The sequence below is a fragment of the Gymnoscopelus microlampas genome, assembly GCF_963454915.1.
Source record: "Gymnoscopelus microlampas genome assembly, chromosome: 10".
Taxonomy (NCBI): Eukaryota; Metazoa; Chordata; class Actinopteri; order Myctophiformes; family Myctophidae; genus Gymnoscopelus; species Gymnoscopelus microlampas.
In genome coordinates, this window is record NC_139947.1 from 14,084,871 (window position 1) to 14,111,946 (window position 27,076).

The 27,076-nt window shown below is 41.7% G+C and overlaps 1 protein-coding gene across 1 annotated transcript in view; it reads right to left on the minus strand.

The window, feature by feature from the left end:
• Window positions 1–27,076, minus strand: part of LOC311052843 (IQ motif and SEC7 domain-containing protein 1-like) — a 210,478-nt gene that overhangs the window by 147,706 nt on the left and 35,696 nt on the right. The window contains exon 2 of the mRNA XM_084068066.1: window positions 26,095–26,208. Within this exon, the coding sequence (XP_083924192.1) occupies window positions 26,095–26,208 (114 nt within the window). The remainder of the gene's footprint in view (window positions 1–26,094; window positions 26,209–27,076) is intronic.

Here is a 27,076-nt window from a genome sequence, read left to right on the forward strand (position 1 = left end):
TTTAACATATGCATCAGCTATTTGAAAATAGCCGATCTGCAAGCTCACAACGCGTCGCGATGCGACGCGTTGTGAGCTTGTAGATCGGCTATTTTCAAATAAAATCTTGCGGGGAAATTATAATAAGCAGATCTGGCAACCCCGGACGGAGCATGTATCGAGTTAAGTTCCTCCATCTGTAGCTCTAGAGTGTACAAATGTAACCAAATGGACCCTTACGGGTCAAGATGCACAACACGTTTTGACATCTTGGCAGATATCCGATAACCAATTATTTCCATCCTTGCTCTCTCTCTGTGCATGACTGAAGCTGAAGAGCCATTGAACATGTTAAATGTGTTGTCACTTTCGGAATATTTTTAACCCTTTAAGGTACCCGTGAAGGAAACGCATGCGTGTCATTTTAAGGTTTCTTTGGCTATTCAAAAATAGCAGATCTACAAGCTCATAGCGCGGCACTAGAAAAATCGTGTCTAATTATTTTTAGATGGGAGGGGGTCCGCGGACAAATACATATTATTTTGGGGGTCCTTGACACAAAAAGTTTGAAAACCATTAATAATAATAATGAGCAACATAAGTAAAAAAAAATATTTAAAAAAACTTTAGGAAAAAAAAAATGTTACGATTTTACAAGACATTTGTACACTTTTGAGTTTTTTTTTGAGTGAATTTGTAAAAAGATTTGAGTTAAAAACTTTCGCTTTAAAAAAGTATACATACATTCAAACTAAAGATTTGCACACATTTTCACGATTTTTATATAGCCAAGGAAATCTTAAAATGACACACAGATGGGTTCCCGGTCTTAAAGGGTTAATTCCCCCGCAGACATGGTGTCCTTTGGAGCTAGTTGAACACAGTACTGTTTTTTTTTACACCAATACAATCAACGAGGCTGGCACATCATTAATGCATCGTCTTATTGGCGCGACATATTGGGAATCATTTGAATATCTGTCTAATACTAATAACTATCAGCTGTGTCACAACGAGACACGTCGAGCTTGTAGATCGGCTATTTTCAAATAGCCTAGGTATAAGATAGGGCTAAAGTGGTAAATGTATGTTTCATAATATCATGATTTATATCTGAAAAGGAACTAGTAACTTAAGTTTTCAAATAATTGTAGTGGAGTAAAAGTACAATATTTGCCTCTGAGATGTTAGTGGAGTAGAAATAAAAGTATTGGAAATTGGAAATACTCAAGTACAAATATCTCAAAATTCTACTTAACAACACATTGACTGCCAAAAACGCAGATCTGCGTTTTATTGGGGGGGGGGAAATATTTTTATTTTTTAAATTTGACCCAAAGACCAAGGAGATATGGTTTTTCGAAGATTTAGACTCCCATCCACTTCCTTGTTAACTTAAAAATTCTATATCTCGGCTCCTGAGTACTTTTGTTTTTTCATTGAAATATCTCTGGCAGTCTACAGCAAAAATCTGAAATAATTGGCAGCCAATGTGTTAAGTACAGTACTTAACTCATTGAGTGCCAGAATTGCCAGAATTATATAGAAATATGTTGTCCCAGTGCCAGAGTTTTTTTCAAAGTAAAAAAAAAGTGCTTAGGAAGCGAGATACAGCCTTTTTCAGTTATACGTTAAACAAGGAGTGGATGGAGCTGCAAATCTTCAGATGATGATATCTTGGGTTCTGAACATGTTTTTCAAAAAAAAAAAAAAAAGGAAGGAAATTAGTTCTGTTCCAACAGCTCCAGTGCAATACATTCATACAGATTGAATGCAGTAAAACAAACTTTAAGTTATAAGAAGTTAAAAATCCTAAGTAAAAAAAGAAGAAGCTATAACTACAGTATAAATATAGATTAGATGGCCCCCCCCCTCAGTCCCCAGTGCTTCATTGTACAGTCTAATGGCCCTTGGAATGAAGGAATTCCAGAATCTGTCTGTGCTACACTTCTGTGATAGAAACCCATCAGTGAATGTGCTCCTCTGTGAGTGAAGTGCTGTGTGTGTGTGCAGTGGGTGGCTGCCATCACCCACTATGGATAATGCCTCAGCCAAAGTCCTCTTCTCTGACATGGACACCACAGAGAGTCAAGCTCAAGTCCCTCTATCACCTTGGCAGCCCGCCTCATCAGTCTATCTCAGTGGGGTTTCAACCCTTTTCATATCAAGGTCCATTATTTGTTTCGGCATCTGAGCCACGGAACACCATTTGATGAGATTTAGACTCTCAGACCCAAGACTTTGAATATTTTGTTGTCGGTGGATACAATTTTGTCCTCAAGTCCATGCTGTATTGATGTTGTACCATGGGAGAGATAACAGTCAATGTTGATCAAAAATAGCAATTCTTTAACTCACTGAGTGCCAGGATTGCCAGAATTATTTCAGAATTGATTCTGAAAAGTGCCAGAGTTTTTTTCACAGAAAACAAAAAGTGCTTAGGAAGAGAGATATAGCCTTTTTTAGATCTAAGTTAAACAAGGAGTGGATGGAGCTGCACATCTTCAGGTAATGATATCTTGGGTTCTAAACATTTTTTTTTTTTTTTAATCATTTTTTTCAAAAACACGTGAAACACGTTAATGGCACTCAGTGAGTTAATTAAGTAATGCAGATGTTTAACAATAATGTAACATTATTGAGAGTGTAAAATGAAACCAAATGTCCATTTGGTTTCATTTTACACTCAAGAGTTAAAGATCTATAAGGGTCCATTTGGTTACCAACTCTACATCATTTAGCTGGGGACCACCTGGAATCCCCTCAAGGACCACTGGTGGTCCCCGGACCACTGGTTGAAGACCCCTGATATATATGATGACGTTTGAAGTTTGAGAACCACTGAGTTAGTGAAGGGGGAGCGGACGTCACAGCGGTTCGTCTCATCTCTATTGATCAGGGTCCGTCTTCACGGACCCCCGCACTCCTTTGTTTCCCCCAGCTGGCCCACAGACAGACAGACAGACAGACAGCCTCCTCCACATCACTTCTTTCCTTCCGCTCCTCCTCCGCCAGTAAATCGCATCAAGGCAAATTACCCCATGTCACCATATAAGCCCCCATCCTACCTCCCCATTGGCCCCCTCTCTCTCTCTCTCTCTCTGCCCCACTTTTCTCTCACACACAGACACACACACACACACACACACACACACACACACACACACACACACACACACACACACACACACACACACACACACACACACACACACACACACACACACACACACACACACACACACACACACACTTCCTGCTCTCACCCCCCCCCCCCCCCTCGCCCCGTACACACACACAGTGGTGGAAAAAGTACTCAAAAGGTCTTACTTAAGTAAAAGTATCAATACTGCAATGCAGAAGTACTCTGTTACAAGTAAAAGTCCGGAATTCAAAATGTACTTGAGTAAAAGTACAACGGTATTGGTACAAAAATGTTTGAAAATAGCCTAGGTATAAAACAGAGCTAAAGTGGTTAATGTATGTTTGATAATGTAATAATTTATATCTGCAAAGTAACTAGTAACTAAAGTTTTCAAATAGTAGCGTAGTGGAGTAAAAGTACAATATTTGCCTCTGAGATGTAGTGGAGTAGAAGTAAAGGTATAGACAATTGGAAATACTCCAGTAAAGTAAAAGTACCTCAAAATTGTACTTAAGTACAGTACTTGAGTAAATGTATTTAGTTACTTTACACCACTGCACACATACATGCCCCCCCCCAGAGGGGATGTGAGCAGAGCCAGTAGCACTTCAACACTAAATGACATGTTTAACAGCGTTGGACGACATTGCTGTCGGGCAGGCCTTTTTAATGTTTTTTTTCCCATAGATTAATACCCTACTTCGTCACAAAAAGTAGTGAAAATAGCTGATTTTCACTCTTTTTTAATGTTTTTTTTTTGTTTCATAAAAGGTTTCAACCCGACAGCAACGATGAGTCACTTCTGTCTTCCGTGCTGACAGACACTAACAAGAGATATTAGTCACCAAAAGGGAACACTTCATTTTGAACGTTTCTATTTTTTTTAGATTCCTAAGAAACTGCTGCATGGACAGAGAAGTATAAACGGGATTGGCAGGAGATATGAGAGATGAGATGAGAGATGAAATATGAGAGATACAGTATGAGAGATATGAGAGATATGAGAGCAGCCAGATGAAGGCTGGAAGGTGACAGATACGTGTGTGTAAGAGAAATGCATGATGGGAGGAATCTTTATACCACACATGAAAGAGGCTAAAAGAAAGGAGAGAGAGAGAGAGAGAGAGAGAGAGAGAGAGAGAGAGAGAGAGAGAGAGAGAGAGAGAGAGAGAGAGAGAGACAGACAGAGAGAGAGACAGACAGACAGACAGACAGACAGACATGCAGACAGACATGCAGAGAGAGAGAGAGAGAGACACAGACAGACAGACAGACAGACAGACAGACAGACAGACAGACATGCAGAGAGAGAGAGAGAGAGAGAGAGAGAGAGAGAGAGAGACACACACACACACACACACACACACACACACACACACACGATTCAATTCAATTTCAATTCAAAGGGCTTCATTGGCATGAGAAAACATACGTTTACATACACATACACACACACACACACACACACACACACACACACACACACACACACACACACACACACACACACACACACACACAGAGAGAGAGAGACAGATGCAGAGCAGTGTGCATGTGAGACAGACACGGGGGAGGAGGACGGTGAGAGAGAATTGACAACAAACCTAAATCCCTAAAGTGGATGTCAGAGTGGGAGAGATTGTGAGGGGATTTACTGTACACACTCACAGTCCAATCCACTGTTCATTTAAAATGGACAAACTTGGCCCATTGTCAACCTAAATCCCATTGTTCAGACGCGAGCTTGTTATTGTTCTGATTAGGATTGGGATCCTGTAGGATTTTGACCATTTCCGGTTCCTTAACGATTCCCAATCATTCAAATAAAATGTAAAATATATATAATTCATCATAATTGTTGATAAACACAAATGTAATCATACATATTGCATACATATTATTATTATTATTATATATATATCTTTTATCCCACGATTGTGTAACCCATTTTTTCACCCAGTTTTTTTTTCTTAAACTGTTAGGATTTCGAATTATTTTAAGAATCGCCTCAGGTCTTAATGGGTTAAAGTGAGGATCAGGGACCCTCTGGGTTACTTGAGGGGGTTCCAAATGGAACCTTACAGGTCTGTAACTCTGAGAGTGTACACATGGAACCAAATGGACCCTTATTAGACAGGTGGAGATTTCTGAAAAAAAAGGCCTTATAAATTAGAAGTAGGTTAGAGGCATTTGGGGGTAAAAGTTGGCAAACCTGTGACTATTTAACATAATTCAAGAGTGCTGAATCTGAAAAGCATGGTGGCTGCCAATTTTGAACTATTTCTTCAATAACTCTGTGACAAGGCAAGCAAAACTTAAAACGCGTGGACAAATAAAGCGTCCACATCTATGTTCTGAGGGTCAGACATTGTGTTTAATGCCTATTTATGGGCATTTGAATATAGGATTAGTGGTAAGCCAACTCCTAAATATGCAAATTGGAGACCACCATTACAGAAAACTGTTTAGTACTCAAAAGGGGTCCACACGAACCCCCCCTTATTTTATTTCATGTTCTACTTATCTGTATTTTTGGCATCCTTAGGACATATTAAATACATATCTAGATGATCCCATGTAAAGATCCTGGGAAAAGTATACATTTGGCCCCTGGAATGACATTCCAAAAATAGACCATCACGGCATAACGGCAAAAAAAAGAAAAGAAAAAGGAAAACGGGTAAAAACAGGAGATAAAGTGTCATCTGGTGTATTTCTCTGTGAAAGGTTGATGGTGCGAAGCTTTCAAGTCGTCTGGTGATGTGAAACGACACCGTTAAAAGGTTTCTTTTACCTCGGATAGTGTGTGAGAATGAGTGTGGGACAGATGGGAGCTTTTATGGTACACAGTAACACTCACTGTTAATTTAATTAGGGTGGCCGTAGCCGAGTGGGTAGAGGCTGGAGAGAGGCCTTTTTAGGAATCAGAAAGGTCAGTGGGGTGCTGTATTAACCCATTAACCCATTAAGACCTGAGGCCGATTTAAAAAATGTTTTCTAAATCCTAACGCTTTGAAAAATATATATATATTCAAAGATTTGCACAAATTTTCACGATTTTACAAAAATAGCAGATCTACAAGCTCGTAGCGCGGCACTCGGTGCCGCGCTATGAGCTTGTATATCTGCTATTTTTGAATAGCCTAAAGAAATCTAAAAGTGACACAGATGCGTTCCTGGTCTTAATGGGTTAAAGGTAGGGTAAGTGATATTCTTTTGGTTAAAAACGAAAAGTTTTTTATAAAAAAGTTAAAGCTCTATATTCTGATAGTAATCGTTGTTATAGACTGTTTGTTCAGTAACAGGGGTCTCTCTGTCTCTCCAGATCTTTAATAAACGGAAAACACATTTTCAGGTGGGTGACAAAATGTCAACCAATCAGAAGAGAGTCCCCATTTATCAGCTTTATATTTTTTATAGCGTTACAGTTACAATTTTGTCATTTGCTCATTTATTTGGGTCAACACTTCCAATTTCACTTGTTTAATCTGTATCCTGACTGAGTTCTCCACCCTGATTGGATGAAATTGGTATCCCGACTTGAAAATGCATTTTCTGTTTAATAAGGCGCTGGAGAGACATGGAGACTCCTGTTACTGAACAAACACTCTATAGCAATGAGTACTATCAGAATTTAGAGCTATTTAACACTTATTTTAACCAAAGAAAATCCCTCACCCTACCTTTAAGACAGATGCATCGAAAAAGTAATCGATACAGAATAATCGCTACGGATATAATGGAGAGTAAAGTGTACTTGGTGAGAGTCACAGTTAAAGAAGTCAGCAGAAAAAAACACAGTGCGAGCTGAGCATTCATTCATCTTCCTCACGTTGATGAGCGTCTTCCTCCCTCTGTGGATCTGTGGAGTCGAGATCCTCTCGAAATTCAAGGACCACCCAGCGCGCTGCCAGACTTAATGAGCTTTTGTACGGGGAGTAAATCTGATGCACAAGCAGACACGCACACACACACACACGCACACACACACACAGCCTCCGGCGCTGACTCATCTGTCACCAGTAGCATCTTAACCCATTAAGACCTGAAGCCGATTCTAGAAATGTCTTCTGAATCCCAACAGTATTCTGAAAAAACATGTTTCTATATCAGTGGTTCTCAAACTTTTTCATGTCAAGGACCCCCAAAATGATATGTATTTGCCCGCCGACCCCATCTCAAAATATGTTGTTCCAGGGACCCCCCAGAAGCAAAGATTTGAGTTAAAAATGTTCGCTTTAAAATAATATAAATATATTAATTTGCACACATTTTCTCGATTTTTCAAAAATAGCAGATCTACAAGCTCATAGCGCGGCACTTGGTGCCGCGCTATGAGCTTGTATATCTGCTATTTTTGAATAGCCAAAGTGTAAAATAATGCTTTTTAGCTCAAATGAAAAAGTGACACAGATGCTTCTTCAGGTCTTAACTGGTTAAGTTTCAAATACCTCTCAGAGAAAATAGGTATTCTTCAACGCAATGATTCCCAACCCTCAATTTCCAGGACCCCCAGTTATAGTTTGAAATGCATCACATCACGGACCACCATTTGATAAGAGTTTCTCGTCACTGGGCCTCACTCAGCCTCATTGTGGCGCTATAACCGGTCGTAAACAGCCCAGGGTAGGTAAACCGACCTGGTGGGGATCTGCACTCCGAAGAGCGCCCCTTTTGTAGTTATATATCTGCCCATTGCTGCAATAAAAAAAAACACTTCATTCATTGGTTCTGTGTAAAAGGGAACAAGGTATGTTGTCCCTGTTGTCCTTACCTGTCGAAGGCATATTTTAGAATCAAAGGGCAAAGCTGATTTTATTAGTGGGGGGGTGAGTGCATTCCTGCACTACCATACTCTGTGTTAACCCTTTTAGACCGGGAAAGAATCGGTGTCATTTTTTAGATTTCTTTTGGCTATTAAAAAATAGCAGATCTACAAGCTCATAGCGCGGCACCGAGTGCCGTGCTACGAGCTTGTAGATCTGCTATTTTTGAAAAAATCGTGAAAATGTGTGCAAATCTTTGAGTGTAATACATTTTTAACTCAAACCTTTGCTACTGGGGGTCCCTGGAACTAAATATTTTGAGATGAGGGGGTCCACGGACAAATACATATCATTTTGGGGGTGGTCCTTGACATGACAAAGAGAACCAGTGATATTATAGCAACATACATTTCCCCCCCCCCCCCAAAACATTTTTAGGATTTAGAAGGCATTTGTAGAATCCCCAGAAGCAAAGATTTGAGTTACAAATGTTTGCAAACTTTTCACGACTTTTCAAAAATAGCAGATCTACAAGGCCGTAGCGCGGCACTCGGTGCCGCGCTACGACCTTGTAGATCTGCTATTTTTGAATAGCCCAAAGTGTAAAATAATGGTTTAAGTGGTTACAACAAAGACGCGTTCCCGGTCTTAATGGGTTAACTCTGACTGTAAAGGTTACACCTTAGGCCATGCAAAAGGTTAACAGCTAATCAAAGGTAACATGGGACATGTGATTTACATAGTGCAGTCAGTCAGGTTGTCTGCACACATGTCAGGGAAAGAGAGAAAGAAACACCCTCTAAAGGAAAGAGGCTGCAATGATGTTAGGTATTTGCCTAGTTGACATTCAGTCAGACACTTCCGTGGAGATAAAGCTCTTTATTGCAACGGTATTGCATTAGGATGTTAGCGGTGAGTCTCTGCTCCTGTGGTACTACAGATTAATCAGTGCAAGCCTAAAATAAGACTATGAGATCACAGCACCGGCCCCCGAAGCTAGAGCCTAAAGAAACAGTTGTTACGTGTACCGGAAAATAACCCGAGCCCTTCATGGGGGCACGTACGTTAAAGATCCACAGATATTAACCCATTGAGACCTGGAACGCATCATTTTTGGGTCATTTTTTTATTTGAGCTAAAAAGCATTTTTTTACACTTTGGCTATTCAAAAATAGCAGATATATAAGCTCATAGCGCGGCACCAAGTGCCTTTGAATATATATTCTTTTTAAGCGAACATTGTTAACTCAAATCTTTGCTTTTGGGGGTCCCTGGAACAAAATATTTTGAGATGGGGGTCCGCGGCCAAACACATATCATTTTGGGGTCCTTGAAAGTTTGAAAACCACTTACATACAAACATAAGTTAAAAAAAAAGAAATGTTAGGATTTAGAAGGCATTTTGTAGAATCAGAACATCAGGCCTTAATGGGTTAACCCATTGAGACCTGGAACGCATCTATGTTGTTTTTTGATTTGAGCTAAAAAAAACATTATTTTACACTTATTTTTTTACAAAAAATAGCAGATCTACAAGCTCGTAGCGCACCACGCTACGAGCTTGTAGATCTGCTATTTTTGAAAAATCGTGAAAATGTGTGCAAATCTTAGAATATATATATTCTTATAAAGCGAACGTTTTTAGCTCAAATGCTGGGGGGTCCCTGGAACAAAATGTTTTGAGATGGGGGTCCAGACGCGGCCAAATACATAATAATTTTGGGGGTCCAAGGAGGTTGGGGAGGTGGAGGGCGTTTCGTCACCGACATCTGCAGTAGACGGAAAGAGTGAGGGGCATTCTGCTTCAAAATAATAGCTGTGCTTGGGATGTTTCTGTAAGGTTTTTTGGGGGTAACATTTCAGTCCAGAGAGAGGGAATGGTGCTCAGTCGTCTCCTCCTCCTGTGTGAGGATTGGATTGTACTGTAGGAGCTAAGGGCCTGGATGGATGGCTCCAGTGGAGGCGACGATGATGGGGGGATTGATTGAAGGCTAATATTGTTTTCCTGTGTGCCGCTCTGCTCTCTGCGGCTGCAGGGTGTTGTTGTTTATCCCCTTCCAACCGGTGAACGCGTCTGTGTAACCCACTTTAAAACCATTATTTTATACTTTGGCTGTTCAAAAAAACAGCAGATATACGAGCTTGTAGATAAACTTTGGAAGATTTGTGCAAATCTTTGAATATACATTTTTTAACAGTTTAAACAAAACAAAAAAACGTACAGTATGTTGCTATAATCACTGTTTCTCAAACATTTTCATGTCAAGAGCGCCAAAAATTATATGTATTTGGCCGCGGACCCCCATCTCAAAATATGTTGTTCCAGGAGCAAAGATTTGAGTTTAAAATTTTTCCTTTAAAAGAAAATATATATATTCAAAGATTTGCCCAAATTTTCACGATATTTAAAAAATAGCAGATCTACAAGCTCATAGCGCGGCACTCGGTGCCGCGCTATGAGCTTGTAGATCTGCTATTTTTGAATAGCCCAAAGTATAAAATAACGGTTGAAGTGGTCACACGGATGCTTTTCCCAGTCTTTAATGGGTTATGCTCAGTCATCTCGGATGCATTATCATAATCACCCCTCCCCCCCAACCCCCCTAATTACCAATCAGCCGACAAACACCGCGCTTCGGCGTACCCCCAAACAAATCTGACAAAGTTGAGACAATTAGACGTGTTTATTTTCAGCACGGCTGCAGATTAGTATTATTTTCAATTGCCTCTCAGGTGTGTTTTTTTTTCCCCCCACCCTTTTTTTTTTCTCTCCTCTCTCCAAAATCTTTCACTGTGCTGCTTCTTCTTTGAATTGCAAATGAGTTTATAAAAAGAAACATTGGGGGAAGAAAGAAAAATCATGGATATTGTTAAGTTTGTGTTTTTGTGCCCTTATTATCCTCATTATAGTATGTTGCTTTTGGCAACAAAGCGGTTACATTGTGGAAGAGCTGCTTGGAAGAAGAAGGCAACGTCTGATTGGATGGAACACATTGCCCCGGGAATAAGTGCAATCGTGCCGTGCACACTCACATACACACACTTTACACACGCGCGCGCACACACACACACACACACACACACACACACACGTTTGTATTAACCCATTAAGACCTGGAACTGTGTCATTTTTAGATTTGAGCTAAAAAGCATTATTTTACACTTTGGGCTATTCAAAAATAGCAGATATACAAGCTCATAGCGCGGCACCGAGTGCCGCGCTATGAGCTTATATATCTGCTATTTTTGAAAAATCGTGAAAATGTGTGCAAATCTTTGAATACATATATTTTTAAAGCGAACATTTTAACTCAAATCTTTGCTTCTGGGGGTCCCTGGAACAAAATATTTTGATGGGGGTCCGCGGCCAAATACATATAATTTTGGGGGTCCTTGACATGAAAAAGATTGAGCACCATTGATATAGAAACATACGTTTTTGAGAATACTGTTGAGATTTAGGAGACATGTAGAATCGGCTTCAGGTCTCAATGGGTTAAATCTACTTGTGAGGATATCAACATATTAGGATGCCATTGAAAATTGCCAAAAAAAACCAGCAGATCAGCTATTTTCCAACTAAGTATAACATAGGGAAATCTCTTAGCCCGGCATGGCCAGCTGACTAATATCACTGTGTAGATATTAGTCTGTAGTCTCTGCGTGGAGCCTGCATTTCTATGGGGCCAATACAAAAAAATGTCTCTGGTGATAAACCCACCCCCATACCAGACCAAATTATTATTATTATTTTTTGCAATGGCAGATTCGTCTCTGGTTTCCAGGCTAGAAATGTCTAACCCCAACCCCTAAACCTAACCTCTAAAAGGCCTAATTCTAAACCAAACCCCCACCTGAATCTAATTATTGTAACTAAGCCTAACTCTCCAAATGTTTTTTTTTTTTTTTAACCCATTAAGACCTGGAACTGTGTCATTTTTGATTTGAGCAAAAAAAGCATTATTTTACACTTTGGGCTATTCAAAAATAGCAGATATACAAGCTCATAGCGCGGCACCGAGTGCCGCGCTACGAGCTTGTAGATCTGCTATTTTTGAAAAATCGTGAAAATGTGTGCAAATCTTTGAATATATTTTTTTTTAAAGCGAACATTTTTAACTCAAATCTTTGCTTCTGGGGGTCCCTGGAACAAAATATTTTGATGGGGGTCCCTCGCCAAATACATATAATTTTGGGGGTCCTTGACATGAAAAAGATTGAGCAAAAAGATTTAGGAATACTGTTGAGATTTAGGAGACATGTAGAATCGGCTTCAGGTCTCAATGGGTTAAAACAATAAAACAATCATTCCTCTTGTGGGGACCAGGACAATGGTCCTCCCAATGACTAGTACTACTAATACTAGTATAGTAATACAAGTAGTAAGTAGTACAACTCACTCACTCACTCACTATCACTCACACACACACACACACACACACACACACACACACACACACACACACACACACACACACACACACACACACACACACACACACACACACACACACACACACACACACACACACACACAGTGCGGTGAATGCTTTGTTGTCTCTCCGTCTCTCTCTGTCTCTTTCGCTCGTAGTCACAGGGCATACTCTGAAATTTCACGGTGTTCCTCAAGGTGTTGTGAGCCATTTTGTTGTCTACAGACTGACGGTGGAATGATAGATGAGTTGGACGGGGAGAAAAAACACTGATTTCATCAGACTTGACTGGAGCTTCCGTTTGGTCTCTACTCCTCCGACATAATATCAGAGGAATGTGCAACTATCCACATCTTATGGGTAATAATTCTCCTCTGACACGCCACGGTGTTGTTGTGTAAGGCTATAGCAGCCAGTGATGGATCTCTCCCTGTGTGTGTGTGTGTGTGCGTGTGTGTGTGTGTGTGTGTGTGTGTGTGTGTGTGTGTGTGGGTGTGCGGGCGGCATATTAGAGCGGGAGGGAGGAAAGAGAATATTAATATGCCATTTGTGAGTTGCTGTGTCATGTCTTCCGGTATGCTGCGTCATGGCATTTGTTCTAGAGATGATTTGTGCGAGCCCATTGGAAGTATTACAGTGCAATGCGTTACCCGTGAACCAGCTCCTATACTGTAATATATAAACCTTCTGCGTTATTGCTGTCCTTTGAGGTTGCTCCTGCTGTCATAAATAATGTATCGTTAACAATTAGTCGATTCAGTTTTTCAGCCCCGCTAGTGAAGGGACATCCCTAAGGATGACTGTGTCTGTCTGTCCGTCTGTACGACCAGCGCTTTGCTGCTAACTAAGCTGTACGTATTGGCTGCTGTTGGGCAGAAACCTTGTATCTCCATGTCTCAACTGTTTTTTTTTTCTGCGTAAATTAATACTTCGAAGGAAGCAAAATAGTCTAGCGCTATTTTGGAAAATGTTTAAAAGTGAAAGTGGTTAAGTCTGTCTGTGGGTGTTATAAATATTTAACCTATGGAAAGCATTAACAAGAACTTGTAAATAAATAATAACTACATTGGATCTGTCGGAACAACGGTAATTCTTTTTCCGTTTCCTGAAAAGTAACAGTTTTGGACCTTCAAGGTTTCCACCCGACAGAGACGATATCTTGAAAACTGCAGGCTGTATGGCCATGGAATGAGCTCTATGCACAGCAGCCATATTGGAAAGAAATTGGGCCTCTTCTTACTTCCTTCACAGGTGTTACCAATGATACTAATGAAGGCTCTGTTCCATTCTGGTCAAACAGAGTCAGGGTGCTGATATTGTGCATGTGTTGGCTCACTAGAAACACTAGTGGGTCTCAAAGTGTGGTCCAGGGACCCACATGGTTCCTTGAGAGGGTGTAACTCTGAGAGTGTACAAATGGAACCAAATGGACCCTCCCGGGTCCATTTGGTTCCATTTGTACACTCTCAGAGTTATGGGGGTCCTTGAAATTAAAAAGTCTGAGAACCACTGTGCTACACTAAATGGAACAGAGCCTTCATTAGTGTCATTGGTAACACCTGTGAAGGAAGCAAGTGCATAGAGCCTATTTGCTGTGTGTAACCTTTACCTACGTACTCTGGCGTTCCATACCAGAGTACGCATCAATCGGACCCCAGACTACATCCCCAGGCGTTCCCGGTTATGGTTCAGTGTTCCGTTCCGGGGAACGGTACGCAGCGTTCACACTAATCACAACATCTGGCAAGTGGTTCCCGGGTCCGCACCCGGGACCATAGTCTGAATCGCCCCGTAAGCTACGGCTTCAGCCTGCGCCTTTTCGCTCTAGCTGTTGTTTTTATGCTGTTTGTTTTGCTGTATGTAGTGACTAACTCTGTACCTGGCTTAAGACCAGTGGTGGGAAAAGTACTCGCATCTTCTAATTAAGTAAGTATCAATACTGCAATGTAGAAATACTCTGTTACAAGTAAAAGGCCCGTGTTCAAAATGTTACTTGAGTAAAAGTACAAAAGTATTGGCATAAAAATATACTTAAAGTACCAAAAGTCAAAGTACTAAAATGTTTGAAAATAGCAGATCTACAAGCTCACAACGCGTCGCGATGCGACGCGTTGTGAGCTTGTAGGTCGGCTGTTTTCAAATGGCCTATGTATAAAACAGGGCTAAAGTGGTTAATGTATGTTTTATAATATAAACATTTATATCTGCAAAGTAACTAGTAACTATAGTTTTTAAATAATTCTAGTGGAGTAAAAGTACAATATTTGCCTCTGAGATGTAGTGGAGTAGAAGTAAAAGTATTGAACATTGGAAATACTCCATTAAAGTACCTCAAGATATTGCTTATAATGCTTAAAACCGATATAAAACCATTCATTCAATCATTCAGATGCAATATCTCATCCTATAACAGCAGCGTCGAAACAAACGTAGCAAAAGAAAGCAAGTCTGCCCCTATACTAGTAATCATTTAAAATATGCCTTTGTTTTCCCATTGTTAGCCCCACTAGTGAGGGCGCTCCAAGGTGGTGATGTCGTTGGTTCAAACCGCTTTGATCCGGTCGGCGTATGTATAAAAGTATCATGCGGGTGATGTCATTCTTTAGAAGTTTCAATAATAGGCTTTATTCACAGCAGCCATATTATGAAGACATTCACAGGTGTTACCAATGATACTAATGAAGGCTCTGTTCCATTCTGGTCAAACAGAGTCAGGGTGCTGATATTGTGCATGTTGGCCCACTGGAAACACTCTGTTACACCAGTGGGTCTACAGTTCATGGACCCTCATGGGCTTCCAAATGGCCCCTTACAGGTGTGTAACTCTGAGAGTGTACAAATGGAACCAAATGGACCCGTAAGGGTCCATTTGGTTCCATTTGTACGCTCTCAGAGTTGAGGGTGTCGTGGAAACCACTGTGCTACACTAAATGGAACAGACCCTTCATTAGTATCATTGGTAACACCTGTGAAAGAAGTGATAATATGGCTGCTGTGCATAGAGCCTATTGCAGCAGAGCGGGAAGAAACGGGTTAACAAGGTGCTTTTGGAAGTTTCGGTTGTTTTTTTTGCCGGAGGTCACGCACAGCAAAGCCTTGGTTTATCGTTGGCTGTCAAGCAGAAACCTCATATCTCTTTATTTCAACTTTTTTTTTAACGTTTTTTCGTACAGTTACTGAACGCCCTTATTGGTCATACAAGAGTGTCACACAAAAGTAGCGGGGGGAAATAGCCGATCTGGAAGCTCGCTTGTGTGAGCTTGTAGATCGGCTATTTTCCACTATTTTCAAATGCACACAAGGTTTCAACGCGACAGCGGCGCTACGCCCCCGACATATCAATTGCACATCAGAGCCTCCAGGTGAGACACTCGATAGCGGAGCAGACAGGGCTGCTGTGATGAAAGCTGAACGAATGTCAAGGTGCTTTTCGGTTTGCCGCGTCGGGGTGGAAAAACCTTTTATGTCCAAAAACGGTTAACTTGTAAAGAACCCTGTATATTCCAACGCATCCAACGTAGTTATTATTCACTCACGAGCGCTTAGATAGTGCTTTTTTTCATTGGTTAAATCCTACGTTCAAATTGGCTTAAGGGGGGACGGGCGGGCGGACCACATCCTCACGCTCATGTCACTATGAGTCAGCCATAGCCATATAAGGAGTTCCCAATGCAGCTACGCCCAAATTTGGAGTGTGTTGTCAAACCCATATATGGGCATATACTCAGGGGTGCACATAACTTTTGAGGTCTAGTACTCAGAAGAGCACCTGGAGATGTGACTTGGTGCGCAACAAATAAATGGTCCCGTCCCGTTTTGTCAACGGGGGGGGTTGTTCAGCACGGTGCCCACCGGACAGTTTTGTCAACGGGGGGTAGCTGCGCGAGATGAAAAGGACGCTCTTCTTCCAAATTCCGCCGATTTTCGCCGTTTTTTTCCTCTCACACCGTTAGGAGAAGCCCCCCACGGTTCGTGCCCTGTGCTGCGCTGCTTTTATCCGCCAGATTTGGACGTTCACGGCATATTTGGCACCACTACGATGTGTTCTTCAGTGCCTCTACCAGCCGCTGCTGGCAGCGAGGCAATGCGAGGCGATGCGAAGCGAGACTCACACAATCACGTGCAGCATGCGTCTCCTCTCCCTGCGCCTAATGGCTGTACATGGGGCAGACGCATGCTTTAGAGTGATTGTGTGAGTGTGTCTTCAGGAAGTAAATTCCTTGCCTCGATCTCTAGGCTTTTATTTTTTATTTTTGCTAAAAAATAAAAGCTTGGAAATTCCTGTCCCAGCTGTTGGTACGCAAAAGCGCCTCGCGTCGTCTGATGTGGTGCGCATTTTTTATTTTGGGTGCGCATGCGCACCTGCGCACCAGTTATGTGCACCCCTGCATATACTGATGACATCAGAGATCTCCATATATATGGCCATGAACGACACAGGTAGACAGACAGATACAGAGATCTCCATATATGTGCTCAAAAGGGACACAGACAGACCGGTACAAACGGGTACTCTGACAAAAGCCCTCGACACTATGACTCAGACATAATTGGTCGTATGGGCAGTGCGGCGCAGGTGTGAGGCCAGAAAAAACCCATACAAACTTAACCACTTTTACCTTGACAAAACATCAAAAATAGCCGATCTACAAGCTCTGCCATTTTCACTACTTTTGTGCGACACTCTTGTATTGTGAAGTGGGACGTTAAAGGACGACTTCACCGCTTTTCAACCTATCTTCATATAATAGGTCCTCACTAATACTCATGATAAAATGGTACCATTTTTTTCTACTCGGTCTGTGTCTCAGAGGAGGGCTGTGGACAGGTCAGAGTCCCGTCTACCAGTGACATCATCAATGGGGAATCCAAGCTAATAGAAACTTCAGGCTTTCTATTCCTGGAAAGTTGCAATGCAATAAAAGAAGCCATTGTTCTCGTGTTAATAAAAATCTAAATAAGAAATGTGAAATCTTGTTGGAAAAAAAAATCATGCCTAACGATGATGTCACTGGTAGACGGTTTCTGGACTGTCCACAGTCCTCCTATGAGACACAGGCCGAGTAGAAAAAAATGGTACCATTTTTATTAGTGAGGACCAATTATATGAAGATAGGTTGAAAAGCGGTGAAGTCGTCCTTTAATTTACGAAGAGAAAAAAACAAACAAAAAAAAAAACAAGTTGAAACATGGAGATACAAGGTTTCTTTCTGCCCGGCGGAGACGGGTAAGTGCAATTTGAGTTTGATGTGTCCGCGAGGACGTCCAATCACACGCACACTCGCAGCCAGGTACACAGAGCAGCTGCTAGACGCCAGCAGCACAAACACACCCGAAGGGAGTAGCTGTTACTGCAGTTCATCTATCTTTTTATCTCTTTCTTTACCACTCTCTCTCTCTCTCTCTCTCTCTCTCTCTCTATCTTCTTCCTTTGTCTGCACATCTCTGTCTCGCTCTGTCAAATTCTCTCGGGCTCGCTGCTCTTCTCTATCCGGGCCCATATATCGTCATCCTCTCTCGCTTTTACAGAGCAATAAAACGCAAGCAGAAAAACACGCCTTAGCGACTTTAATGCTATACAAGAGAGAGGCTTGTGTCTGATTTGGCTGTATTACCATGGCTGTGTTCCCATTGTTATGTACACAGTAAAAAATAAACAGTGTTAACTTATGTACATTGGTAACTCTGAGAGTGTACCAATGTACCCAAATGGACGCTTAAAGGACAACTTTTTTTTTACAACCAAGGTTTATGTTTTAGATTGTAATTAAACTAAATAAAAGATGAGTGTTACATTTTTTTAGTTTACTGCTTTCTATAGTTTTAGCAATTTTCGCAATCTTTTTTACAGTGGGCGGGGGCATTCTGTCCGGTTGCTAAATATGTATTTTTTTTTACACAATAACCCGGCGATTTCTTTATTATTATTTACAGTAGCTTTTCTAGCCCCCAATAACTCACATCTGGCCATCAAAGACCACAGGACCTTTTTTATTGTGTAAAAAATACATATCTAGCCACCGGACAGAATGCCCCCGCCCACTGTAAAAAAGATTGTGACAATTGCTAAAACTATAGAAAGCAATCAAAAAATAAAGAAATAACACTAATCTTTTATATACTTTAATTTCAAGCTAAAATATAAACCTTGGTTGTAAAAAAACAAAGTTGTCCTTTAAAGACACACTATGTAACTTTTTAAAATTGAACAAAAAAGAACAATACAATATTTAATTATGATCACGTATAAGCTGGACAGTAGTAGTCGTTTCAGTGATTACACTGAGATTAGTTTTATATTAAAAAAAGAGCATAGTTTTTCCTTGGCCTCCTATATATTAATTCAATATTGGAATATTGGATGAGGAAATGCGATAAAAACAAACTCAAACAAAATCTCCATGAACAAAGAAATGTTTTTGGGTGAACTATCCCTTTAAATGAACACTTGTATTTTACAGTGTTGTGTGCCTGTATAATGGATCTGATTGTTGCATCACTAGTTATGCTGATTCTGCTGCTGTCGGTAGATCTTTAAGTTGAACAGCCTAAATAATGATGTCTGAGGTACAGTGCATATTCTGCATGCTCATGGGCCTTACCGATATTAACCCATTAAGACCGGGAACGCATCTGTGTCATTTTAAGATTCCTTTGGCTATTCAAAAATAGCAGATGTACAAGCACAGAGTGCCGCGCTATGAGCTTGTAGATCTGCTATTTTTTTTTAAACATTGTGATTTTTTGGCAAATCTTCATTATATATGTTTTAAAGCAAATTAGTTTGACTCCGATCTGTGCTTCTGGGGGTCCCTGAAACAACATATTTTGAGATGGGGGTCTGTGGACAAATATATTTTATTTTGGGTGGTCCTTGACATGGAAAAGTTGGAGCACCACTGATAATAGCAACATATGGAACGTTAGGATTTTGAAGACATTTGTAGAATCCCCAGGAGAAAAGATTTGAGTTACAAATGTTTGTTTAATTTTTTTAATATATATATTCAAAGATTTGCTAAAACGTTCAAGATTTTTTTTTAATTGCGCTGCACTCGGTGCTGCGCTACGAGCTTGCATATCTGCTATTTTTTGAATAGCCCAAAGAAATCTTTGACAATGACACAGATGCGTTCCCGGTCTTGACGGGTTAATGGCGCTCGCCGTGCACCACCAAAGCAGTTCAGAGTTATAGCCTAATTATCAGACGAAGGAGCAGACAAACAGATAGTCTGGCCCTGAAGGAGTCTGAGAAGAGCAGTGTTTTCTGTAATGTACTGTTCAGACCAGACCAGCACGCACAGCAAGTTTAAAAAGCTTCAATCCGTAACTTTTATAGGTCCTGGGATTTGAACCAGGACCACGTTTCTTCTACTCTCTACAAGAAGGGAATTTAACACCATTGTTGTCGGGCAGAAACCTCTGTTATCTCATTACATTACATTACAGTCATTTAGCAGACGCTTTTATCCAAAGCGACTTACAATAAGTGCATTCAACATAGATAGGGAACGAAACTACTAATCACCAGAAGTCTTAAGTGCATTTCCTGTAAAAACAAGCAACCAAGAGTATACCTAGCGCTAAGGTAAAAGTGCAATATATATCAGCTACCTACTTTCTTAAACACATGAGATAAAATAGCCAAATCAAATGAGCACGAGCTAATACAAAAGTGTATCGACTAAGCACGATCCAAAACAGCAATACAACAATAGTTCCTACAACTAGTTAACAACAAGTAGGCCAGGCAAAGAGGAAGGGTAGTGTTTCCTGAAGAGGTGGGTTTTCAGCCTGCGTTTTCAGCCTACTTAACTCTCTCATCGTTGTCTTTAAAGTACTGCTCATCGAATTGCTTTTGGGAGAGGTTTTCCTTCACCTTCCTGTAATCCTCCAACAATCGGTTAATGCCATCACGGCCGAGGCTACATGGATTGCATTCCTGCTCTTCTCCAGTGTTGTCCACCTCTGGCCCTGCCTCATCCACCTCTGATGCATCATCAGATTCATCACAGGTCGTTGAAGGAGGCTGTGGTATGGCTTCATCCGCCTCTGGCCTCTGTGGAGCAGATGCTACAGATGCAGTGTTGTTCACTGCCTGTAGTCTCCTTGTGCTCCGGTTAGACCGCTCAGTGTTGCACAGTGATGCCTTAACTTCTGTGTGTCCCAGGTGTAATGTAGGTGACCAGTCAGTGTCACAGTCAAGCATTTCATTGGCTGGTTTGCCGGTAAGAAAATGCTGTGAACAAACAAAATGTTTGGCAACGCTGTTGAAGGTGATCTCCATATTCTAACTTTCTGTGTTTGTTTTTACCAGCTTGCAAAGCACGCTGGTCTAAGAAGAGACTGACCACTAGTGTCACATGTTCGACATATTCTCGACATGTTTTCAATCATTGGCTGTCCTTTAAGCCAATGGGGATACTTTCACATACTCTGAACGGGCGGTCTCATCCTCCCAAGCTATGGCTACATCTGGCTACTAGACACGCCTCTCGACTCTATGGCTACTATACACGCCTGCCGTCGGTTCAAATCACCGTGACACAGAGTAATATTTAGGACTGAAGTGAAAGAATCCCTCATATATGCTGTACTCGCTGTCCAAAACCAGTTATTTTGAGAAAATGGGGAAAAAACAATACAGTTAGACAGTTATTATTATAGTCACAACAAGCTCTTTGTTTCAATGGTTCAATATAAACCCACAGACACACTTAACCAATTTTAACTTTCAAAATGTTTCAAAAAATAACCCCTACAACAGAAGTGAAACAGTTGGGTCCTAGCAGTACGGTAGTACAGTAGCTGCTTGATGTTGCTACAGTACGTGCTAAGTTGTTAAACCTGGGTTATTATCAGCATCTAATGTAAACATATTATGAGCTGCAGAGGCATGCAGCAGCCGCAGAGTGACCTGTGCCACACTTAACATCCAATGTAAACATGAGCAGAACGTGTCACAGTGTCAGTGTCCTTGGCTTTGCTCATCACATTATTGGCTGGTTTGGCTGTCGGGGTGGGTGAGAGAGGTGGCGGGGTTATTATTAGCATTTCCCAAGATTTGTTTTGGCTTTGGCTCGCTCGTACACATGTGTACTAATTATCTGTGAGGGGAAAAAAAAGGCTGTCAAGAGCTCTCTCACGATCATGACATTTTTAGTTGACAAGTAATTGTCATGAAAAATGATTAAGATTAATTATTTAATTGTGGTTTTGGCATACATAATAATTTACGATAGTGTGTGACAAAGTACAACACGATGTTCATGTTCAAAAATAGCAAATGTACAAGCTCACAGCTGCTATTTTTGAGGGTCCCTGGAACTAAATATTTTGAGATGGGGTCCACGGCCAAATACATACTGTATAATTTTGGGGGTCCTTGACATGAAAAAGTTTGAGCACCACTGATATACTGTAGCAACAGGATTTAGAAGACAAATTTTGTAGAATCGGCCTCAGGTTTTAATGGGTTAAACCACATTTAAATCCCTATTCTGGGCTAAACACACGTTGAAATAGTAGATCTATACAAGCTCACATGGGGTTGTGAGGTTGTTATGTAGATCAACAATTTTCGGCAGATTTGGAGTAGAAAAAAAGGAGCTAGTATTGAGCCCTGGGGGACCCCAGTCAACTAAGGATATATAGGGTTAAAGCTTTAAGTCAGGGGTCTTCAACAGGTGGTCTGGGACCCTTGGGGGTCCTCAGAGTTACTACAGGGGGCGGCGCAAAACATTTTTGTAGTATTATTATTACATTAACACTTGCATCCCTATTCTAACTGTCTGAAAAAAACACATTAACATGAATCCAACACAACACAACACAACACTACACAACACAATTATATAGTGCTGTCAAACAAGTCTATGGAGCTATCTTTGAAATCTATGAAAATATTTAATCTACAACACAATTTTATACAATATGTAGTGGGGGGGGTCCCTGCTTCATCTCTCTCTCAGCTAAGGGGTCCTTGGCCTGAAAAACATGGAAGACCCCTGGTTTAAGTGGTTACACGTGGTACAGTACGTTCCCAGTTTGAAGCTGAATTTATTTACTTTTGTGGTGAAGAGGTGCTACGAATGTGGGCAATGGAGTGGAGGATTGTTGCTATTCATCACACACACACACACGCACACACACACACACACACACACACACACACACACACACGTGCACACGCACACACACACGGCCACTTAAAACCATTCCTCCTTGTTTGACAAGACGCTCTCAAGGCTACATGCCTGATTTATACTCAGTGGTACGACAGTGTCCCACATCGCACGACAAGAGTAGCTTCAGCACAATGGCGGCTTCGTCTCAGCAGGGCTACGTTTTAAAGCTGCGTTCTGTAACGTATTATTATTATTAACTACCTGAGATTGAACCAGGGTCGTCGTCGATCCCCCCCCCCCATCGTCGTCGTCCCCACCCACCTGGAGGTGGTTCCAGGTGGGTCCCCACTGATCCCCAGCCAAATGACAGGGAAACAAATGGAGTTACTGGACCCTTACTGGTCTGTAACTCTGAGAGTGTACAAACAGAACCAAATGGACCCTTAGAGGTCTGTAGCTCTACTGTACACGCTCAGCGTTATGGGGTTATCTGTGGCCTAATGCAGGGGTCTTGAACAGGGGGTTGCGGGACCCCCAGGGGGTCCTCAGGGTTACTACAGGGGGGGCCGCCAAATCTTTGTGTGATGCGATATTTATTTTTACATGAACCACTTGAACCCTAGCATCCCTATTCTGAGGAGAACTTTAGCCAAAAATATCAGATCTACAAGCTCACAACGCCTCGCAGAGTGAGAGGTATAGGTGTAGAGGGAAAAAAGAGCGGAAAAAAGTTTAATCTGCAACACAATTTTATACAATATAGAGCGGGTCCCTGCTTCATCTCTCTCTCAGCTAGGGGGGTCCTTGGCCTGAAAAACACTGCAGAGCCCTGGCCTAATGCATACCACTTTTTTATTTCCTGGAAATTAAAAAATGTGTGAGAATCACTGATGTAGCCCTATAACACACAGGTTGGATGAAATGACATTTTATTCACAAACACAAAAGTTAAGATTTGCAGCTGTAATAAGAAGCTCCAGGTCCATTTTGTGGTCCATGGATGTTCATCACTAAAGCATCAACAAGACAACAACAACAAGTTAACCTCTGGGCAATAAAACCTCAGAACGATATGACAACAGCCTCTGACACACACACACACACACACACACACACACACACACACACACACACACACACACACACACACACACACACACACACACACACACACACACACACACACACACACACACACACACACACACACACACACACACACACACACACACACACACACACCCACACAGACCCTGGGATATTATTATTGGATCCATGGTTTTTATTGTCGCGCTGTCGAGTTCGATATACGTCCATCTGACACGGCCCGGGGCATAAATGTGAGTCAAGTGTTTTAGAAAGAAAACAGCAAAGCAAAGCAAGTGCAAGACAAGAAACACCATTGTCCTGCTGTGGGAGTCTGTGTGTGTGTGTGTGTGTGTGCGTGTGTGTGAGTGTCCTGGGCATGACCTTAAACTGCTCCGTTGTAACTACCATCGTCAGTGTAGTAGGTGTAGAGTGGATGCATTTGCAACTTCTGTGGACTGTGTAGCTTACATACAAGAAGGCACAATTCACAGTATTGATTTCGTCGACTAAAACTATACGAAAAATGTTCATCGACTACCTTTTTTCACTGATTGAAAACAAAATAAAAACAAAATAATAACTAAGCTACGATGACTAAAACTAAGACTAAATGTACTGACTGAATTTCGTCAGCAAATAAAAACTAGACTAAAATGTTAGGGAGGGACTAGTGGAGAAGAGATCCAGTAGAACTAAAAGACAACTTATTTTATGCTTGTTTGCGCTCGGTTGTTGCGCTCTGAAAATGGCTGATCTACAAGCTCACGTTTTGAGCTTGCAGATCGGCTATTTTCAGCATGCAACCAAGTGTAAAATCAGGCATTATGACGCCATCAAGGCACCGCCAAAATACACTTCAGTCGACTAAATCAACTGTAGTCGGCTTAAATCTTATGATGTTTAGTCAACTTAAATCTTATGATGTTTAGTTGCATTACATTACATTACAGTCATTTAGCAGACGCTTTTATCCACAGCGACTTACAATAAGTGCATTCAACATAGGTAGGGAACGAAAACTACTAATCACCAGAAGTCCAGAAGTGCAGAAGTGCACTTTCTGCAAAAACAAGCAACCAAGAGTATACCTAGCGCTAAGGTAAAAGTGCTATATATCAGCTACCTATTTCCTTAAACAGATGAGACAAAATAGCTAAGTCAAATGAGCATGAGCTAAAACAAATAATTGTATCGACTAAACAAGATCCAATAAAACAATACAACAATAAAACAAGCGTTCGTACAACTAGTTAACAACAAGTAGTTTAGTCAACTATAGCTAGACTAAAACATTTCAGATAACTAAAATATGACTAAAACATAATGAAATGTTATTCAAAAGACTATGACTAAAAATAAATCAAAATATGCTGTCAAAATGAACACTGCAACGCTCCCATGAACATCTACCGGGAAGAGAGGCAATAGAGCCGGCGGCCTTCCAGCGGTATGTCTGTCGGAATAGCAATACTGTAGGTGGACTTTCAGGCCCATGGGAACAACTATAACAAGCGTTAACACCAAGCAGCAGTGCACGACGAAAAACTTTGTTTCCTCTGGTGATCCAGCCTAGGACATACCCACGGACTGGTTGTTGGAGGGTCTACACATCTTGGGATGCCCATGGGCATCCCAAGATGTGTAAACTTTGCCAGCCTTTCTGCGTCGTCTTTGCAAAGACGAGGCAGAAAGGCTGGCAAAGCATTGTGCTGTCTCTGCTGCCATATATGGCGTAACCTTTACTGCATCCTAAAATATTTGTGTCCCTGTATGCTTTCCCTGTGTGTGGACATACATACATTGTTAAACTGTGTGTGTGTGTGTGTGTGTGCAGGGACGTGCACAGATAGACTCTAGGTGGTGCTAGAGCCCTGCCCTTTGCCCTCTTGACCAGAAGTGCCCTTTTGAAAAAAAGGGCACTTTTTTTCAGTTTACAGCAGGGGTCTTCAACAGGGGGTCCGGGACCCCTAGGGGGTCCTCAGAGTTACTACAGGGGGTCCGCCAAATCTTTATGTGATATGATTTTTCTTTTTACCATAACCACTCCAAACCTAGCATCCCTTTTCTGAGGAGAACTTTAGCCAAAAATAGCAGATCTACAAGCCCACAACGCCTCGCAGCGCGAGGCGTTGTGAGCTTGTAGATCGGCTATTTTTGGCAAAGAGGTATAGGTGTAGAGGGAAAAAAGAGCAGATCAAGTAAACAAAAAAAAGTATAATTTACTTGAGCACCTGCCCCTCAAAATGTCTGTGCACGCCACTGTGTGTGTGTGTGTGTGTGTGTGTGTGTGCGTGCGTGCGTGCGTGCGTGCGTGCGTGCGTGCGTGCGTGCGTGCGTGCGTGCGTGCGTGTAAAACGCCCGGGATTCTAACCCGGGTCTCCAGCGTGTGGAAAGCCAACATCTTAACCACTAGCCTAAAGCGGAATTCCCCCTTGTCCAGGGGGAGATGAGAGGCTTTCGGTCATCAGAGAGGCAGAGAGGCCACTGAGCCACTACTACCACTACTACATGTGCGCGAGAGCGTGTAAAATGGTGTGTAAAACGTCTTACTGTACCCAAAGGAGGCGGACTTCCATTTGCGGCAGGGAAAGCCTCTCCTGCAGGCTGCGGCAGACACCAGGCTCCCAGGGTTCTCCGGTAGGACTTCGATGGGCAGGGACGCATGTCTCCTGGAACGCCAAGAAGCACAATCACAGTCACAGGTTCACAGGTTGTAGTAAAGTAAAGTGGGCGAAAAAAACATTTTTTTTACATGGTTTTGTAAGAGTGTCCCTGTGAGAAGAGAGAAGAGAGAGGATAGAGGTAGAGTGGGAGCAGATGGGGAAAGAGATAGTCAGGGGTCTTCAACGTTTTCAGGCCAAGGACCCCCTAGCTGAGAGAGAGATGAAGCAGGGACCCCCTCTATTTTTTAGTTTACGTGGTCTGCTCTTTTTTCCCTCTACACCTATACCTCTTTGCCAAAAATAGCCGATCTACAAGCTCACAACGCCTCGCAGCGCGAGGCGTTGTGAGCTTGTAGATCGGCTATTTTTGGCTAAAGTTCTCCTCAGAAAAGGGATACTAGGGTTCAAGTGGTTAAGGTAAAAACAAAAATCATATCACACAAAAATTTGGTGGACCCCCTGTAGTAACTCTGAGGCCCCCCTAGGGGTCCCGGACCCCCTGTTGAAGACCCCTGGGTTAAATGAAACAAATAAAGATATATACGGATAATGTATTTGATGGCAGGTACAAGGGATGAAAATTATCGATTAATTCATCAATTGATAGCTGATAACCATATCGATCGATTAATATGATGAATTGATAAGCGCCGTTTTTTAGGACCAAAAGGTAAATTTGTGTCCGAAACCGGAAATGAGTGCAGAAACATAATTGCCTTGATGTATGTAACATTAACGAGCATCAACAAGCATCAGCTGGACGCAGACACAGACGCACAACTCCCCTCTGCAGGGCTCTATGGAGTCCGTCTCATTTCTCTCCAAAAGCCCTTGAATATGATGGAATATGATTAAGGATTACTGTGATTATGGT